The following is a 21,369-nucleotide window of genomic DNA, read 5'->3' on the forward strand; positions in this document are numbered from 1 at the left end:
AAAATGTTGGGAAACTGTTCAATTGGACAATCCAATTTAGTAGATATTTTCACGTGTCTGGGAAGAGTTGTATGAGAAAATGTTTGGTGAATTTAATAAATGAAGCCTTTTATTAAGTATATAAGTACTTTTTTTGTGTGGCTGACTGGTACAAGTATCAAACCCTGGACCTTGGCGTTACCAGTACAGTGCTCTAGCCAACTGAGCTAACTGGCCAGCCCTATGTAGGTGTTTAATATAAGTATTGTGCAGCATGTTGAGCACTGTTTGACAGACCTTCTAGTTAAGGACACCAATAGTATGAAATAGAACTTAGTAGGGGGTGGCAGTATACTGCCTATATTCTACAGGAAACGGTAGTGTACTGCCTATATTCTAAGAAAAACAACTGTTTTTCTTTAGGCAGCTGGTCAGTACAGGAAACTGAACCCTTGATCTTGGTGTTATAAGGCCACACTCTAACCAACTGAGCTAACCAACCAGACAACGACTGGTTTTTGAGCAGGGGAGAAATATGATGAAAATGCGCTTTAAAGTAAGACATTATTGGGAATATATAAGATTTAAAGAAGAGCAGCAATTATGTAATCTAGTATTGAATTGTCTATGCAGCTACTGAACTACTTCAATCAACAATTGACAGAGTATCATGTGTTCTACAGAAAAATGTTTTGACAAACGTTGAAGTTGGTGATTTCAGTGTACTCCACAAAGCATCTAGTAAAAAGTGACTGCAATAAACCAAGCAACAGTGGAAAAAGAATAATCATACATACACGCAATAGCTGGAATGTTTCTTTAAATGTAGATCAGATCAAGTCACTGTTCTGCTCTCAGCCTCCAATAGCTTCTCTTCCTACTTAGAATAAAATCCAAAATTGGTATCATGGCTGCCCAGGCACTATGATAAAGCCCTCCCAACCTCTCTGACCTCATTTCCTACCACTTTCCTCCTCTCACTATGCTCCGAACCCCTTACTCTTCCTAAAGCATGGCAAGATGGTTCCTGTCTGGGGCCTTTGTGCTTGCTGGTCACTACACCTGAAGGTAATTTCCCCCAACTAGTTATAGTTTAATCATTTTTAGGCCTTTGTTCAGTATCACCTCCTCAGAGGCCCACCTTACGACCCTATATAAAATAGCACCCCACCTTACCCTTCCCTCTCCATCTCCTTACCCTACTTTATTTTTTATTCTACAGGACATATAATTATATGATACTGTATTATATACTAATTGGTTTCTTTCCCCCATTAGAATATAAGCTCTAAGAAGGTAAAGACTTTTGCTCACTTCTCCAGCAGCTGGGAGGTACTCCCAAAATGTTGACTACATTTAATCAATAATCTCATCTACTCCTCAAAACTGTATAAAATTGTAGTATTGCTATCTTCACTTCACAGTTTACGGGAAACTGTGGCGTACAAAAGTTAAATAAGAACTTGCGAACAAACGGAGAGAAAATGAAGATGTCTGACTTCTGAAAAGAACCAAAGCAAAGTTGTCTGGTGTGTATGGAATAAGGGAAACTCAAACCATACACGAACACCAATTAAAATGTTGACCACACAGGAAGGCAGACAGAACCAGTATTAGGTAGGTAACTGAGTCTCTTCCTTAACAACATGTCTTTAAATTGCCCTCACAACAACCCCATGGGGTAGGTACGGCAGGTATGGTTACTGGACAATCATTAAGGAGCAGGACGGTGATGGCCAGGCTTCTCAGCAAGGGGTGCGGGCGTGCCCGGCTCAGCACTCATGGGTTTGGACAGTTACATAATTAACACCCAAACCTTGTGCTTCCTCCGGCCACTAGGGGGAGAGGGGAGCGCTTATTTGCCTGGCGTGGCGACCGGAAGCAGCCTCCCAAGAGAACCAGGGTAGTTCGCGAATCCGGGGAACAGTTCTTTCGCGGGAGGTGCGGTAAGGGGGTCACAGTGAGTATTACGCAAGGTGCGCATGCGCACGGCGGGAGCGAGAGTCCGGTCGGGGAGAGGGGTGTGTCCCGGCGGCCCTGCGCTCCTTGTGATTGGCCGGCAGGATGACGAAAACGACTAGTCAGCCCTAAGCAGTGGAAGTGAGCGACAGCTTTGCACAGTCGGAGAGGGAAGAAGGGGCGTGTCTGGCTGCTCAGGTAGCCAGCCGATTGGCTGGAAGACACCGGAGTCCGGCGGCCCAGCCTCCCTGGGGAGGGCGGTGCCGGGGCCGTGGTGATGGCGACCGGCTTCAGTGGGACGATCATGGCCGCCCGGACCGGTCAGGAAGCCTTGAGAAGGGTGGTCTCGGGATGCCGTCCAAAGTCGGTGACAATGGCCGGAGCCCAGGCTCCGGCGCAAGGGCCTGCGCGGAACGTCAGGTAACGAACAACGGGGACGCCGGGACGGGAGTAGTCTTCCGCCCGGGCCTGCTGAGTGGGGGAACGGACGGGAGGATTTGGGGTGAGGCGGGGCCACAGTCTGTGTTTCCGCGTTTCTGGAGGAGGAGGGTCTCCTGCGTTCGGCATTTGAGCGACTCGGGAGCCGTGGGCATCACCCCGGGCCCGAGGCTCTCCGGCCTGTCCCGGCCGTCCGGTCTGTGTTCGTGGCTCGCAGTCCTCGCGAGATGCGGTGAATCATCGGCGAAGCGACTTCGCAAGCAGCTGATAATCCAGGGGTGTCTTCGGGCACTTCCGCTCTATTCCCTCCGGCCGGCTGCTGCTGCTGTCGGGAAGTTTTAACTACGCGGAAGGGTTACCGGCTGCTGGGTACATGGGGGGGAGTTGTGGCCTGGCGGTGAGCACCGTTCTCCTATTCCTCCTGCGTGCCAGACGGTCAAACACGCTTTGCCAATTTCTGGTAGAGTTCTTTGCCCCCGTTATCTGGTGCTTGCAAAATTAAACGTAGCCGATGTAGAAGACCTGCATTTTTTTCACTCCACTGTAACTTAGGGGTCTTGTAACCTTGAACTAGAGTCTCTTTCGATTTCCCTAGTTCCTTTTTGGTGGGTGGGGTGGAGATGGATGTGAAGATAGGATACCATACTTTTACTATTTAGTTTACTTTTATTAATAAAATTTAATAAATTATCGAAAATTAAAGTTAATGTGCTTAAACAATGGATTCAGGTGTATAGAGTACGGGGTTGAGGGAGAAAGCACAAATCTGGTTGAGCCACAGGACATTTAGATTCAATGAAGAGTATTAAAAAGTACTAACAACTCTGCCAACTCCAAATCCTTTTAGACAAATATTGGATGAAGTCGAAATAAAATCGTATATATAGCTTTAGGAAATAACCTCAAAAAGTAGTTGCAAACAGAACATACTTGATATCTGCTTGCATTACTCTTATAAAAAGTGTTGGCTTGCAAATAAAACAACACTGCTATTTTTGAGGAAAAAATAGTTTTTTAGTGATAAAATTAAGGCTCAAATTCCATGATAAATATCTATTTATGATAAAGAGAGAGTTTATGAGTTCATTCCAAGTCTGAAGCATTAACGTAGATTCTGGCCTTTATTATGATAGAGTATTTGAGAGAGCAGTGGTGGAAGGTTGGTGACAAAAAAAGCCGTCCTCCATGTGTTCTAGTATTTCTTGCATGGTTTCACTGTATGTATGACTATATGGCTCCTTATATTTCAGTAAAAGACATATTCTCAGTAGTGTGTGAAAATAGATGTGCTGTCCATAGCATTGTAACCATAGCGTGCAAACTGATGAGGAAACCTCCTATTAGTTTCGTTTAAAAACAGATATTTCCCTTAGGATTGTAATCAGACTCTATGAGGATATTTTTTTTTTTTTTTTTTTTTTTTTGTCTTTTGTCTTTTTCCGTGTCCGGCAACGGATCGCAACCCTCAGTGCCGCCCCTGCACCGGACCGGGGACCCGCAACGGGATCGCAACCCTCGGCGCTGCTCCCGGCCTCACTCAGCCAGTGAGCGGGAACCGGTCCGTATGTGGGATCCGAACCCTCGGGCGGGAGCGCCACCGCGCTTCCCAAGCGGCGCACTATCCAGTGCGCCACTGGGCCGGCCCTATGAGGATATCTTTTGAGGCGGTTGGAGGGTGATACATGAACCTGTTACAAAACCATATACAATGAAAAGTAAGCTTCCTAGTCAACCTGACACCTAGTTCACCTCTTCAGATGCAAGGGTTTTACCTTTTTAAAAATAAAAGTTAGGGGCTGGCCCGTGGCTCACTCGGGAGAGTGTGGTGCTGATAACACCAAGGCCATGGGTTTGGATCCTATATAGGGATGGCTGGATTGCTCACTGGCTGAGCTGGTGCTGACAACACCAGGTCAAGGGTTAAGATCCCCTTACCGGTCATCTTTTTAAAAATAAAATAAAATAAAATAAATAAATAAATAAATAAAAGTAATGTTAGAGAAGCTGCTTTTTCTGATACTTGATTTATCAGAAAATTAACCACAGTATGTTCCACATAATTAGCTTCCAATAATAGATAATAAGGTATCTATGGAGTACAAAAAGTGGGGGGGAAGGAGATAAAACTGTTATAACAAGTATATCTAAAGAATCTCTTAGAAGGAAAATGGCATTTTGTACACCAGATTTAGTTTTTGTAGTCAATCTAGCTAACAGAGCCTAAATTTTTTTTTGAGTGTGGCTTCTTTTTTAAGGGTGGAGCTTAATTAACTGCCTAATTATTTTATTTTCATTGACATCATTTAGCAGAGTAATTGTGGTTCACTTTTATTGGTATAATCCCACTTTTAAAAGCAAACTCTGTAAGTACACTCTAAAAAAAAAATCACAATAGGCTTCTTTCACATAACAAATCATATTTTTAAAGGTTTTTGGGAACACATAACACCCATCTCTCTAGGAAATGAATCAACCTAAAATCTCTTTTTTTTTTTTTTTGTCTTTTGTCTTTTTCCGTGTCCGGCAACGGATCGCAACCCTCAGCGTTGCCCCCGTACCGGACCAGCGACTGGCAATGGGATTGCAACCCTCGGTGTTGCTCCCGCGCCTCGCTCAGCCAGTGAGCGGGAACCGGTCTGTATGTGGGATCCAAACGCTCGGGCGGGAGCGCCGCTGTGCTTCCCAAGCGGCGCACTTATCCAGTGCGCCACCGGGCCGGCCCCAACCTAAAATCTCTTTTTTTTTTTTTGTCTTTTGTCTTTTTCCGTGTTCGGCAACGGATCGCAACCCTCAGCGTTGCCCCCGTACCGGACCAGCGACTGGCAATGGGATTGCAACCCTCGGTGTTGCTCCCGCGCCTCGCTCAGCCAGTGAGCGGGAACCGGTCTGTATGTGGGATCCAAACGCTCGGGCGGGAGCGCCGCTGTGCTTCCCAAGCGGCGCACTTATCCAGTGCGCCACCGGGCCGGCCCCAACCTAAAATCTCTTTTGACTAAAAAGAATATTGTAGCTATCTTTAAAATAATGCTCTTAGCATCACAACAAAATCAACTACTATTTGTGGTGTCCTAGAAAATTTAGAATTTATTTTTGAATTTATTATTTATAGCTGGATACATAAGAATCCTAGAATCTTAAAAGGGCCATATTTCTTTCCTATCACATTTTTTTTTTTTTTTTTTTTTGGCAGCTGATAGGTTTGGGGATCTGAATTCTTGACCTTGGTGTTATCCACACCACATTCTAACCAACTGAGCTAACCGGCTAGCCCCATCTTTTCTATTACATTTTAACAAATAGTCATGCAGTATGTAGCTTAACCATTTTCATAGACTTCTATTTCATTGCCTCCCTCTAATTAGGCTTTTGTTTTACATTTTAGAGCCATATTCTCAGGTATTAGCCTTTATATTCTGGCTGAGTATTCCTAGTTTCTTCAACCATTCTTTGTTTAACTGGAATTTCTCTTCCACCCAGTCAAACTGCAGGGTGTTGATGTCTTTCAAGAAATTTTTATTTATATATAAATTATATTTTATATAAATCAAATTAAAGAAAATTTTTATTAAAAAATGTACATATTTATTGTGTACAGAGTTATATTTCAGTACATGAATACAATGTGTAATTATCTAATCAGGGTAATTAGCATATATTCATCATTGCAAAAGTTAATCATTTCTTTGCGATGTGAATATTTGGTTTCCTTTCTCTTCTAGTTGTTTGATAACATGCAGTAAATCATTGTTAATTATAGATTCTTGGGTTGACTGTATACCAGTTATATTAGTCCTTTTCTGTTGCTTAAAAAAAAAAAATACACAGAACTGGGTATTTTGTAAAGAAAATGAAATTTATTGCTTACAGTTTCTGAGGCTGGAAAGTCCAAAGTCCAGGGAACACAACCGGTGAAGGTCTTGGTGGTAGTGACAGTGATGGCAGGGTATCACATTGTGAAAATTGTGGAGCAGAGAGACTAACCTCCTCATTCACTATACCAGTAGAACTCGTTTTTTTCTAGCTAGCCGTAATTTTGTGTTCATTAACCATCCTCTCACTATCCCCTCTTCCTCCTCCCCTTTTCCACCTTTAGTGACCACAGTTCTCTTATATGATACCATGAGGAGATTTCACAAAGCCATCTCACCCCCCCACCCCCCTTTAAAAAATGATTTGAAGGGCCGGCTCATGGCTAACTTGGGAGAGTGTGGTGCTGATACCACCAAGGCCATGGGTTCGGATCCCTATATAGGGATGGCTCACTTGGGAGAACGTGGTGCTGACAACACCAAGTCAAGGGTTAAGATCCCCTTACCAGTTATCTTTAAATAAAAAAAAAAAAGATTTGAAGACTTGATTTAATAAAATATCACTCTCTTACTTGGAGCTCTTCAAGTTTCTCATTGAGAATAAATTTCAAATTGCTTTATGTTGGCCAACAGTATCCAACATGATCTAGCTCCTACCTGTCTCTCCATCATTTTTTCTTGGTACTTTCTCCTGGCTCCATAAAGTGTTGCTACACTGTTAGTCTTTTTTAGTCTTGGGATACTGTCAGCCTCTTTTCCTGCTGCTAGGAATGCCCACTATCTACCCCTCCCCCATTTATATTTATGAATAAATATATCTACATATCTTTATATATACACACATTTATTATGTACATACATATCTCTTTTCTCTCTGCATGGCTAACTCCTTATCCATTATGTCTCAGCTGAAATATAACCTCAGAGGGCTTCCTAGGACACCCTATCTAAAAGAGGTCCTAATTATATGTCCCCACCCCCATTTCTTTTCTAGTATTTTTTTTTGAACCCTCAACTAGATTATAATCTTCATAAGGCTCATATTCTGTTCACCATTATATCCTTAGTACCTAGCACAGTCTAACACAGAATAGGAGCTCTCTATGTATATGGACTAATGAATGAATACAGGTTAAGCATCCCTAATCCCAAAATTCAAAATGCTTCAAAATGTGAAACTTTTTTGAGCAATGACATGACACTCAAAGGAAATGCTCATTGGAACATTTTGAATTTCTGATTTTCAGATGAGGGAAGTTCAACCGGTATGTATTCTGCAAAGATTCTAAAATCTGAAAAAATCCCAAATCCGAAACCCTTCTGGTCCCAAGCATTTTTGGATAAGGGATACTCAGCCTGTAGTAGTATAAGATAGTTATGCAATAATCTTATTAGGGAAAGGTTAAAAATATTTAGGTGAACAAGAGTATATCAGGCATCTGTACATAGAAATATGTCGAACAGTTAACATTCTAGATAACTAGACATATTTTTACATGTATGCGTTGAAATGGAGATTGAATGGTAAAGGAGAACAGCAACAATTCTGACAGGGACACCAGATCTCCAATCTGAAAGTGAGATCTAATTTCAAGTCTCATTGGAGTGGATCAAGAATTAAGGACCCCTGCAGACCAGCTGGGAAAACAACTTCGGTAGATAAGTTGAATGGAAAAACAGATAATGAATTATTCAAGCAAGCTTATGGCAAGAGTATGTTGTAACACATGACTGTGGACTGAAAGCCAACTTTCTGGGAAAGACATCCTTTGTGTCCGAAGCTTCCAACCTAACTGTAAGCTGTTATTTTTAGTTTTCTTTGAGGTCTTTAAGAAACTTTACTTTTTTCTGTATCTGTGCCTCTCTGTGTGTGTGTGTGTGTGTGTGTGTGTGTGTGTGTGTTTTCAGGAATATTCTGAATTTGCAAAAAAGCCTTCTAAAAATGTGGTAGTTATTTTATAATCTTTATAATTTGTGCTTCTTTATTTTCAACGTCACTCTAAATCAGGTAATTTTTGTCTTTTTAGATATTTAGCTTCCTGTGGTATACTGATGAGCAGAACTCTTCCACTACATACCTCAGTTTTGCCTAAGGAGATATATGCAAGAACTTTCTTCAGAATTGCTGCACCATTAATAAACAAAAGAAAAGAATATTCAGAGAGAAGAATTATAGGGTTTGTATATAATAAGAATTCTAAAAGAACACATTCATAATTTTCTATGGAGTATCATGCCTTTTTCTCTCTGGGTTATCTTCTTACATACTAAGCTCTAGCTTTTCTAGGTTGGACTTTTCATAGCCTTTTCTGTTTTATAAATATTTGTTGAATTAATGTGATTATATGGTAACTTTATAGTATAGATTTAAATCTTGACATGTAAAGGAATTAATTTGTTTATGACCTGCATTTTGTACACTGGTCTTTTCCATAGTGGTAACATATTGGGCCATATGTTTACATAGCTCCCTCACACACATATATACATACATAGTTAGGTACATACAGACATACTAAGAGGCTCCAAATCTAAAGCCTGCATTGGTAAACTTTTTCTGTAAAGGGCCACATAGTAAATATGTTCGACTTTGTGGGCCAAGGACTACTCAATTTATCATTATAGCCCAAAGGCAGACATAGATAAATAAATAAATGGACATGGCTGTGTTCCAATAAAACTTTACTTACAAAAACAGGAGATAGACCAGGTTTGGCCCCTGATCTGGGGGTGTTTACAGCAGAGAATAAAGACACTGGAGTTCTGCTAAACTAGAAATACATCCCTCTATTTGGGAATTTCTACAAGGGGGTCATAATTCCCAACGGGCCATTAGGTATTACAAGAAGCTTTGTAAAAGCATATTTCATTAATTTTATTCATTTGCTTTTTATCCTTTTGATTTTTCTTTATTAAAGGACGTTGTGTAGTAAAAGACTCATAGCTTTGGTCACCAAATTTACCTTTATTTCTGACTAGTAATTACAGCAGTGCTAGCATTTATAACAGATAAAACCCAAAAGTTTGTTTCTTGTAAAGTTTAAATGGTTGTTCCCTGTCAGTGGGCAGTTTTCTCTTCCAAGTAGTGATTCAGGAACCCAGGCTGCACCCAACTTGTAACTTCTGTGATACCTTAATCTTCAGATTGTTAAAAAGGTACACCTTAATCACATTGATCTGGAATTAACACACATTGCTTCCTCCCAGATATTGGCAAGAAGTAGTCATGTGACCCCATCTAAATGTAAGGGGGATAGGGACTAGGAATTATAGCCCCTTAAGGTACTTCCTAGCAACAGTACTGTGTAAAAGGAGTGCAAATCTTTGGATTGGTAGACATCTTTGCTACAGCTGGTATCTGTTAAAAAGAGAAATGTCAACCAAACAGATAAATAGTGCATTAGTCTGTTTTACTTGTTTGTTTTGGGTTTTTTTTGGCTACTGGTTGGTAAGGGGATCTGAACCCTTGACCTTTGTGCCTTGATGTTATTAGCACCACACTCTAAAGAAGTGAGCTAACTGGCCAGCCCAGTCTGCTTTACTTTTCAATCATTAATATCTGTCTTTTACTGTGTACCTGCCATTTGACGAGTGATGTATATTTATTATTTCATTTAATCCTCACAATAGTAATGTGAAGGTAGGTATTATTATTCTCATTTTAGAAATAAGGAAACTGAAGCTCGCAGAGATAACATACATTAAGTATTGTGACTCCAAAACTTGTTTCTTTCCTCACCATATTTATTTTGCTTCCTTATTCTTTCTCATGCCCAAATTCTTTTTATTACAGATTGTCTTGATCCTATCTCTTTTCCTCCCATATTTGGCATAAACACAAAATAATAGCTAGCATTAATTAAGTGCTTATTGAGCATTGTGCACTATGCTGAAACTATTTCATTTAACCTTGAAAAGAACCAGTAGAGGTATTTTTCAATTATGGATAAAGAAAATGAAGTTGAAAGGTTAAGCATCCTACTCAAGGTCACAGGGCTTACCATGGTTAGAGTTTACTGTATTTGAACACCAAATTTTCTGGCTACAAAGACCTTCCCCTTGACCACTATGCTATACTACTTTCTTAGGCTCTGTAGATTACTTTTCTAGCTACAAGGTTTAGTACTTCTTCAGGGATTTATTTTGACATTTATTTCAAAGTGTCTGAAAACCTGAGGAGGGTAGGTTTCTCCCCTCCTCTGCTATGGGCCTCATTTCATGATTATAACAATTAATTTAAACATATATAAAGACCCAAACTCTGTCGTATTCCAAAAATACCCTTTTGTAATTTAGGTTGTGATTGTTTAAATTACTATATCATTTTGGGGCAAATCATATTTTAAGTGTTAAGTCTTTATAAACATAAATAATATATGTCTGTCTCTCATTATTTGGGTTGTCTTTGACTTATGTCCATAGAGTTTTGTTACTGTTTATTTTTTCATTTAAGCCCTGGAGTTTTCTTGTTGAATCTGTTGCTAGATATTTTGCAATTCTATGCTATTGTTTTCTGGTTCTGTTAATATGAGAAAGGTATTGATGTTTATATATTTCATAATGGGCTACCTTGCTGAAATCTGAATTGATAGTCATATCACCTGCCAATTGATGATTTTTCTTAATTCTTTTTAGCACATATAACTCATGTTTTATATTCCAATTTAATTACGTTGATTAGTACTTTCAGAACAATGCTACATGACTGTGTGTGTGTGTGTGCAAAAAACATAGCAGCATTTTTGTGTTATTCCTTACTCTAATGGGAATGTTTCTGGTATTTTACTATCTATTGATGGAATCATATAGGTTTTCCTTTTTTGGCCAATTAATATGGTTATAATAACGAAATTCTTAGTATTAAACCATCTGTATATCCCTAAATGAGTTGCGTTTGATTCTTGTGGGTTGTTTTTTTAAAAAAAGTATTGCTGAATTCTATTTGCTGATATTTTACTGAGAATTTTTGCCTCAGTACTTACAGGTGATGTTGGTATATAGCATTTTTTTTTATATTTATTATCAGGTTTTGGTTGTCACAATCTTATACTGGCTCATAAAAAGAATGAGAGGTTTCCTTTGAGTTCTAGAGTAGTCATTTTTCTTTTTTAAAAGTATGACAGTATTACATGATTGTATAAAAATCTGACAATATGGAAGCATATAGAGGATAGTCTATCTTTACCCCTACTTCTTTTCCCTGAGTTAACAACTCTTAATTGTTTAATCTGTATCCTTCCAGATTTTTTAAATGTATTTTCACTATAGACATTCTATTGACATAATTATTTTCAGGAGAGAACAAATATTAAATAAGTTTAAAATTGAAGAAATATGGTATATACTTACACTTTTTCTTAAGTAGAATCATACATTTCCTACTTCATAATGTGCTTTTTTTCATTAACAATATACTATAAACTTCTTTGCCTTAAAGTATATATTTGACTTAATTCTTTTAAGTAACTGATACAGAGTTTCACAGTATGGGTGAACCATAATTTATTGATTTGTTAAACACTTATTAATGTCTGTCTACTGATAGACATTTAGGTTGCTTCTATTTTTTTTTTTCTCTCCTCTCACAATTGATATTGAAATGAACATCTTTGTATAATGTGGGAGTATTTTTTTTTTTTTTTGGTGGCCGGCTGATGCAGGGATCCGAACCCTCAACCCTGGTGTTAACAAACTGCACTCTAACCAACTGAGCTAACCAGCCAGTCCAGTGTGAGAGTATTTTGAATGATAAATTGCTCGAAATAAAATTTCTGGCTCCAAGTAAGGAATTAGTTCACTCAAGCCAGTTCTTATTACATAGAAATGTGGACCCATTTCTGCAAGACCTTTCCATGTTTTCCAGTTTTTTATATAAACTCAACTTTTAAATGTTAGTAACTAATTAAAAATTTTAAAACCACATCTGCAGGCCACATCCAACCTGTGGGCTGCCACATTGTAACCTCTGCTATATATATTTATTTAGACCCCTTTTATTTTCTGTGTTGCTTTGAAGTCATTCATTTCAGAGTGTGGTTCAATGTTTGCCAAATGATTTATTGCCTCATATACAATAAGACTTCAATTTAAAGTGTACATATACCATATAACTGGACACAGTTAACACCCCCCATCTTTTTTCTTTTTTTAAAGATATTCAATGCAGGAAATGTACGACGTAGTGTCGGGAGTAGAGGATTACAAGCATTTTGTTCCTTGGTGCAAAAAGTCAGATATACTATCAAAGAGATCCGGATATTGTAAAGCACGACTGGAAATTGGGTTTCCACCTGTGCTGGAGCGATATACATCAGTGGTAACCTTGGTGAAACCACATTTGGTAAAGGTAATAGTTTTATTTTTTATTGTTTTTAAATATTCCCCAAATATTAAATTACATCAAATGGGTTAAAGTGTAATAACTTAAAAAGAATATCTAAATGAATTGGAGGAGGGGGAAAAAAGCCATTTATTATATCTCCTAATTGTGTTATTTTATACAGTATTATCATTATTCTTTGCAAATAGAAGTTTGAGTAGAATATGGAAATACGAAACATTTTCTTCTTTCTTTCCTTCTGTTGAGGACCACTGACCCATAGAAAAGATCACTTGGGCCACACAGTGAGAAATGTTTTAATTTAATCTTTGCACTATTTAAGAAAAATACATTAAATGCTTTACCATTGGGGGAAAAATAGATTTGTTTAATGAATATATTTTTCCCCAGTAATTTATTTTTCCCCCATTGGTGTCCAGGAGGCTCTGTCCTGCCCACTGAGTCTTCCAGGAGACGTGGATGGGTCACAGGTCCTGACTTCTTTCCCAGCTGCCCTCCATAACCTAGCTTACACCTCAAGCCCACTGCACAGTGCACCTTGAACAGAGGGAGGGGAAGGCCCATGGCTGTATCTCATAGCTTGAGAGACTATAGGATTCCCTCTTCCTCTGCTCCTTTTATTTAATAAAAACTATAAACAAACAAAAACTATATATATTTCAAAGTCAAGGGAGAGTGGTGAGAGAATGAAGTAGAAAAGTTATAGATATGGAGTATGTTAACATTGTTGAAGTCATTCTGCTATGTACCAGGTACTGAAATGACAGGTATTTATATTAATCATCTTACCCTTGTCAGAGGAGGATACACATATAGAAAAGGTACCCGGACTTGAACACACAAGAAGGCAGAATTCCATGAAGTAATAACCATTTCTTTTGAATTCCTATTTTGTGGGCAAAGACTTTTAAAGCTGAGTTGAGTTTTGTGCCCATAAAATTTCATGTTAATTGGCCAGAGCTAAATGTCCTAGTCGGCTCTTTGTCAGGCATTGAAGTGGGTGTAACTTTCAGATGTACTCTGTTTGGTGCAAAATCTGGAAAGAGTATATGGTGCAGCGAAGCCAAGATCCTGGTGTCTGCCCTATTCTCACTCTCAAAACTTGAACTCCACTTAAAAGGCTGTGCCCCACTCTGGGACTTTGCCATTATGACAAATGTTTCCACCTACTTGCCTCATAGTTTTGATGTTTTTAACTACTACACTTCACTGCCTCTTTTATAATAGCTATCACATTTACTGAGCCCTTTTTAAGTGCTTTCCTTGAATTACTCATTTAATCTTCACAACAGCCCTTTGAGGTTCAAGTGTTGTTATTCTCCATCTTATAGTTGAGCAAACTAAGGCTTGAAAAATTTAGATCACTTGCCCAAGGTCATAAAGCCAAGACTACAGCTTAGTGTGTCTTACACAAGAGAATATCTCTATAATCTTAAAAATGTTTTTCTATTCCCCAACCTCAGTCTCTTACCATTCAAATTCATATATCTTAAATCTTAGTATAGTATGCTGCTTCTAACTAAAAGAACTCTTAAGAAAAAAAATCTCATACCTCCCCTGCTCTGGCTTTCTTCACTTCCCTGGCTTCTTAAAACATGCAGGATAAAATCAGTTTCTTTATCATTGCACACAGACCCATCTACTCCCCCCTCCCTCCTCAGACATACATAAATACTTAATGTTCAAGCAAAACCATACATCTTAAAGTTCCATAATGCACTGTACAGTACTTATTGCACAGTCCTGTGCCTTTGCATATTGTTCGCTCTTCTATCTATAATGCACTTAACTCCTTGCCTATTAATCCTTCAAATTCTAGCCATCTTGTATTGTTTTGTCCCTTTTCTTTCATACAGATAATCTACCTGTTATTCCTGGGTTTTGTACATGCTTTATTTCTCTTATCACTCTGTATTATAATATATTTCTTCAACTGGATTTCTCCTTGACCAGATTGAGCTACTTGAGGGAAGGGGGCCCTGTGTTTTTCATCTCTGTATCCTCAGCATATGTACTACAGTGATGGGAATCATGAGGGTTCCTTGCTTATGAAGCTCTCACTACCTGTATTCTTGGGTTATTGCAGATGCAGAGACATTCATAATAATCTCAGAGTAACTTTCAAAAGTGCCAAGGATGGAGGAAACTGTATTAGAAAAAAAAATCTTCATAAGAACGTGTAGGGCCGGCCCGTGGCTCACTTGGGAGAGTGTGGTGCTGATAACACCAAGGCCCCGGGTTCGGATCCCATATAGGGATGGCCGGTTAGCTCACTGGGTGAGCATGTTGCTGACAACCCCCACTCAAGTGTTAAGATCCCCTTCACAGTCATCTTTAAAAAAAAAAAAAAAAAAAAAACAAACTTGTTCTAGATGATTATTGCTAGCTCAAATTTATGAAGCTTAAGGAGATTAAGAACCTTAAACAAATTCACACTTTATGTGTATTTCAAGACTGTTTTTCCATTATAATAAACTGCCTCACTTAATATACTAGTTTATAGTTTAAAGATATATTTGAGAATAACGCACAACTATATACACTCAGCTTTCAGTTGTCCCTGAGTTCACGTTCTGGATTTTAATATCTAATACAAATATGTGACATACAATAAAAATCATTATAATCAAAGGAACAAGAGAAGCCATGTGTCATTTTCTGTGGATTATTAGTTGTCCAAAATGTTCCTGTGACTTAATATGTCAGTAATTCTAGTCTACAAAAATTGGTAATGGCCAGAACCCCTTGAAAGTTTTCAGCAGATTTAATAGAGTTCAATGACTCTTACTGCCTGGTTCACAATGTAAACGTTTTATATGGATTAGTTTATATGATGGTCTGGGTCAGTTCACTCAGAACAACCAGTAGTAGGTCATCGTCATAACAGTTCTACTATGTTCAATATATCTACTGTTAAAAATGAAGTCTTTTTGGTAATGTTATTTCTATTAAGGCATAGTAGTAAAAATCCATGTGTCCTTGGGCTAGATCATCATGAGTACAGGGCTATGACATTTTGTGTAAAAGTAGTTAGAGGAAGGTGCTGTATTATAGCAAGTATTCCCACAGCTGTTTCCTTTTCAGTGTTAAATTTCCTGCAAGCTTCTTATGTGATTGCAAAGAAGAGCAGAATGTATTATCTTTATGCTGGATAACTGGAATAATAAAATCTTATTCTTCACTCCCACTAGTTCACTTGACTAACCTTAAAAAATAAAATAAAAAATAGAAGATTTTATTATTAGAGTCTGATGCTCTTAAAAATTAGATGGTCATTACTGAACTTTATAGAAGGCTAAACACCTTGAATAAAATTTTTACTTCTCTCCAGTGACTTAGCATAATGTGATTAAATTTATCTATTAAAGTAGTTAGTATTTTAATGACTATTATTTTCTCACATCTAAATAAATTTTTAAAACATTCACTGGTTTCCATTTTTTAAATTAAAATATTTTCTTTTTATAAATGTGTAAATAGAGCATTTCTGATATAAACGTATTTAAGTATGGGTGCCGATGACCTCAATATTAATGATTCTACCATGTAACCAGCTGATAAGTGATTCAAAAGGGTTTGGATGAAGAGGAAGTTAGAAACTGGGAATAGATTTTCAGTTCTTTGGCTCCCAATTTGAGCTATTTGTGGAGAGATCCAGAATTTGGTCAGAGAAATGGTTCTATGTTCTGTGTTTAGGAAGGCTGTAGCTTGGCAGGAAAAAGTGACTCCTTTACTTGGGAGAAAAATAGTTTACGTATAGAAGTCCTTATTTTGCTAATGCATAACTGTAGTGATTATAGTCTTAGAGGAGAGACAGTCTAAAATCTTGAGAGGAATGTTATCAAAAAGAGAAAAGGGAAAGAAGGGCTTGATTATTTAGTGATTATATATAGCCTTAGAGGAGAAATAATCTAAACTCTTGAGGGGAATAAGTTATCAAAAAGAGAAAAAAAGAGGAGCTGATTACTTATTGACCTCAGGATATGCTTAAAGAGCTGAAAACTTAAGACTTAATTGAGGAGGAGGTTGTAGACTACGAAAGAACAATTTTTGAAATGTTCTGCCGCTAAGGGAGGGTGATATGTATTCTGTGGTCACTTGTCTGCTAGTGCAATAAGGCCTAGATAGCAATTTAGAGTAATAGATAAAAAAGCTGAACTTCACTCAGGGTCATAACAGATCCTCACAGTGGACTACTGACTATGGTTCTAGCCACCAATTTTCACATTGCAGATGGCGACTCTTTCATGGGTCTCAGTATTTTTTTAATGATATAGAATGGGAACTATCAAGATGCACTGCACATAATATGGCTGAATACTGTATTTCAGTGTGTATGTACAGGTCTATAAAATACACATGTCCACTGAAGAGGTCAGAAAGAAATGGGTCAGGTCAAGGGTAAGGACCAGTCTTTCAGGGAAACTGGATAGAGGCTTCTAGTTATAAGGAGTAAAGAATGAAGGAAAGACTTAAGTGCGATTAACAAGAGAAAAATCTTGGGTAGGGGAGAATTGTAGAATTGTGCTATGCATCTATACTCGGTACCTTGTAAACATTTCAGCCATCTTATAGTGATTGTTTAAAGTCGGTATTATTTTACCGATTAAGGAAATATGGTACAGGGATTTAACTTGTTCAGAATCACTTATAACTGGAAGAGCTAGAAATAAGCTTCCTAAAAAATCACTCCCTGTTTCTCTGCTGGAAGAGAGAAATCTCTGTAGCACAGTGGGTGATGTAGCAGTGGAAGAGAAAACAACTGGCAATCTTGGGGATCCTAGAAGAAAAGAAAATGGTTAATATTGGCAAGAGATTACTTCCTAGTACCAAGCTAAAAATGAAATATCTTCAGCTCTTGTGGTCCAGCCTATAAAAATAATTACTTTTGAAAGAAATCAGCCTTAATCGTGGCAGATTCTAGCCAATACCAAAGGTATTTTGCCGTGGTTTTATTTTCTCATTTTTGTTCTAGGCATCCTGCACTGATGGGAAACTTTTCAATCATTTGGAGAGTATTTGGCGTTTTAGCCCAGGTCTCCCTGGCTACCCAAGAACTTGTACCTTGGATTTTTTAGTAAGTCTCTCATAAAGCCTTTGCATGTTCCACAATATGAAGTAGGTAAAGAAGTAATAATCCATTTTGTAGAACCCAGATGCCATAATTATCTTATGTGCATAGTGATTACTTAAACCCAATTTAAAAAAAAATATTAAGTTTCTGAGTATTGAGTACTTTTTTCAGCACAAGTGCTAATGAACATTTCTTTTTGTATTCTATTTCTTACAACCTTGAATATTCATTCCTTCCCTATTTCCTAATTTTTAGAAGTCCGTAGATTATAAGACAGATGCCATGACCAGCTTAATAACAGTTTTAAGCTTAATAAAAATCTAAAATTAACACCAAATTAAATCTACACATTGCATAAAAGATGCAGAAATAAATGCAAATGTGAAAAATATGTTTTTAGGATCTTCGGACTGTTAAATTTCTTGTTTATATCACCTTAGCCATAGGAAACTTAAAGCCACTTGTGGCTTTTTCTTTGCCAACAGGTAATAAGTGAGTTGTTTTCTGTACTTGGAATTTAGGCATTGAGTCTTAAGAAATGGTGGTAATTTTGATTACATTTTTATATGCTGTTCTCAGCTCTTGACTAGCTTTCATTAAAAAATTAGCGGACAATGGGACAATTGGGGAAATCTGAATAAGGTCTGTATAGATTAGATAATAACACTGTTGTCTAGTAGTAGTAACCCCCTCTGTTAATTTCCTCGTTTTGATAATTGTACTGTGGTTATTATATAAGACATTATAATATGGAAATCTGGGTGATGGATACATGAAAACTCTTTGTACTATTTTTGTAACTTTTTTTACAAAAATGAAATTATTTCAGAATGAAAGGTAAAACATTTTAAACTTTAGAGGATATTTGGTCCTTAAAATACTTTTTCTCAAACCAGTTGCCTTGAGTTTTATCTAGAATGATGGAGTAGAAATAAAGTTTTAAATCATTGACCTGTTTAAGATTGACCCACCTACCTCGTCCTTGTGGATTGTGCATGCATACATGCAATCTCATCTTCCTGCTGCTACTTATGAGAATGATACCTGTGAGAAGGCTACTTGCATTCTTATTTCCATTAGTGGGGTAGCATGGTCTAAAAGATACACATTGATAAGAAGCTAGAGTGATAAACTTGGTATTCAGCAAAGCTTTTTTCCAGTCTTCTCTAACTTATTAAAAAGCAGAATCTTTGCTTTGAAATGAAATTCTTTGGCCTTGTTTACTTAAGCTTATTGTGCCAGCAGTTGTGCTTACTGCAGTGAAGACTGCCTCTTCTGAGTAGTGCTAAAAATCTCACCTGGGTATACTCGCACACAGCCTAAGATACCCAGTTCACAGTGTGAACTCCACTGAGGTAAATGGAGATTTTAATAAAAGAAAGATCTTTCCATCTAGGCAACAAATCAACAGAGTAACTGTTACTCTTTCAGAAGGAGAGAAGAAATCTAGAGTTATCAGAGGTGGGAGTGGGGAGGGAGTGGGGATGGGGAGAGATTGGATAAGGGGCATAAAGAATAAGTACCATTTGTAATAATGTATATGCTAATAATATTGATTTGATCAACATAGTCAACATTGAACCCCCAAAATATGTATAATCAATTATGATTCAATAAAAAAAGAAAAAGAATTGTCTTTCTAAAATAATTTTTAACATTTTCGTACAGATTTCTTTTGAATTTCGCTCACTTCTACATTCTCAGCTTGCCACGTTGTTTTTCGATGAAGTTGTGAAGCAGATGGTAGCTGCCTTTGAAAGAAGAGCATGTAAGCTGTATGGTCCAGAAACAAATATACCTCGAGAATTAATGCTTCATGAAGTCCATCACACATAAAGGGAAAAAAGAACTGGTGTCATCTACTTGTAACTTTAGTTTGTTGACTTTTAGGAAGTGCTTTCATGGTTTGTTTTCAGAAGTCAGAGAGCATTTGTTAAACCCAGTTTTGATTATAAACCTGCACCCACCACTGAAAATTTGCACACAGAATATGTACCCGCTTGTACATAGAATTATTTCTTCAATCAAGTGTCATTCAAGGTAATGGGTACATTATAGCATGTTCTATATTTCCTACAATGGGATGTCATCACTATTGCTAGAATACTGACATCAGTCTTCTGAGCAGAATTGAAACTGTAAATTTAAACCTTTTAATTAGCACCTTACCTGAAAGAGGTTAGTTGAGATATTCATGCACTATGTATTATATTAACCATATCACGTTTTAAGTTATTAAATTCAGACTATTTGTAACTTATTGTTATAGGGCCACCATATGGCTTAGGATATTTGAGTAATCATATATTTAAAATAAAAACTTTGACTTATGTATTCTGTAAATGAAGCTTCCCTGGACACTTGTAATATTTTAAATTGTTCTTATGGGTAGTAGTAGATAATTCATTCAATGGTATAGTGAGGTTATGTTCGAGATAAACAGTGCATTTTTTTTAATTTTTATTTTTTTGGTGAGTGGTCCAGAGCTTTAAGATACCTTTCCAGTAGGTTGCAGTCTTCTCCCAGGTACATTGGCTGTTCTTTCAGTAATGCTAATTGCATGTCAAATTTTGTCTATAATAGTAGGCAGCGATGAAGATAAGTTAGTTGGTATGTCTCCAGCACTATACATCCCTATTTTCTATTTATTGTGTGTACTCACTTTCAATAACGTATTTCAAACTGATATTTTTTAAACAATCAATGTAAGGACTGAAGTGGTAACTTAATAAAGTTAATTTGTATATTTTTTGTAGTTATTTTGGTTATTGAAATCTTTGTATATCATTTCAATGTGTATTTAAATAGACATGTGAAGTGTTATTATAGCATTTAATATCTTTTTTTTTTTTCCTTTTTGTCTTTTTTCGTGACCGGTAACGGGATCGCAACCCTCGGTGTCACGCCCGTACTGTGACCGGCAACGGGATCGTAACCCTTGGTGTCACGTCCGCACCGCGCTCAACCAGTGAGCGGACTGGTCTCTATATGGGATCCGAACCCTTGGCGGGAGCGCCACTGCGCTCCCAAGCGCCGCACTCTACCGAGTGCGCCCCTGGGCTGGCCCAGCATTTAATATCTTAAAAATACTTTCACAGAAACAGACTGACAAATCCTGGGAAAATTCAGTCTTCCTTTAGTCAATATTGAACTCCTCCTCTCCTTTCACTTCATACCCAACAACCTTCTGGCGTTAAACATACAATCATAGTGCTAAAAGTCCTCAGATCAACAAGGGACCTCGGTAAGTAGTTCTCTACATAACTGTATGTATGTGTGAATTTGTTTAACAAATCTGTATTGGGTACCTGCTTTCTCTCAGACACAGGGTATACACTGGTAAAGGAGTCATACCAGTCTACTCATATGGTGATTTGTGCTTTCACACAAGTAAAGCAATATCTTTCCACTTATAGATGAGGTATCTTCCCAGAGCATAAGCAGTTTGCATATAAGTAGTTGGCATATAATTATGTACCTTTTAAATAACAAAGTTTTAAAAAAATGGCAGATAAGAATCAGATATTTTATTCTTTCCTAGCACTGTACTACTTCACTTTTGATGGAAAATGGAACCCAAACTTTACCACTGCTTTTACAAATACCATAGGAAAACTTTCAGGTTCAGAATCTAGTCTTTGGGATGCAACTGGGCTGATATTATGATAGTATGTAGATGGAATTTTGGTCAGGGAACTCAGGAATACCCAAATATTGCTTTGATCTAGCCATTCTTTTGACCCATGAGGTTCCCCAAGCATGGTCAGGAT

At 37.7% G+C, this 21,369-nt stretch overlaps 1 protein-coding gene across 2 annotated transcripts; it reads left to right on the forward strand.

The window, feature by feature from the left end:
* The first annotated feature begins 2,194 nt into the window (after window positions 1-2,194).
* COQ10B (coenzyme Q10 homolog B (S. cerevisiae)) lies at window positions 2,195-20,351 on the forward strand. Of its 2 annotated transcripts, none has more exons than XM_008568527.1 (5): window positions 2,195-2,358; window positions 8,213-8,362; window positions 12,339-12,531; window positions 17,501-17,602; window positions 19,268-20,351. In XM_008568527.1, exons 1-5 carry the CDS (start codon window positions 2,216-2,218, stop codon window positions 19,433-19,435), a joined length of 756 nt encoding a protein of 251 aa, XP_008566749.1. In that variant the 5' UTR covers window positions 2,195-2,215; the 3' UTR covers window positions 19,436-20,351. The 2 variants fall into 2 exon arrangements, with proteins under 2 accessions (XP_008566749.1, XP_008566750.1); XM_008568528.1 differs by lacking the exon at window positions 2,195-2,358 and adding an exon at window positions 2,687-2,773.
* Window positions 20,352-21,369: the final 1,018 nt, after the last annotated feature.

The sequence above is a fragment of the Galeopterus variegatus genome, unplaced genomic scaffold (assembly GCF_000696425.1).
Source record: "Galeopterus variegatus unplaced genomic scaffold, G_variegatus-3.0.2 Scaffold420, whole genome shotgun sequence".
Classification (NCBI taxonomy): domain Eukaryota; kingdom Metazoa; phylum Chordata; class Mammalia; order Dermoptera; family Cynocephalidae; genus Galeopterus; species Galeopterus variegatus.

Coding starts and splice junctions, on each gene's coding strand:
- COQ10B (XM_008568527.1), top strand. CDS start 2,216: ATGGCGACCGGCTTCAGTGGGACGATCATGGCCGCCCGGACCGGTCAG. Junction 8,363..12,338: donor TCAGAGAGAAGAATTATAGG/GTTTGTATATAA, acceptor CTTTTTTTAAAG/ATATTCAATGCAGGAAATGT. Junction 12,532..17,500: donor TGAAACCACATTTGGTAAAG/GTAATAGTTTTA, acceptor TTTTTGTTCTAG/GCATCCTGCACTGATGGGAA.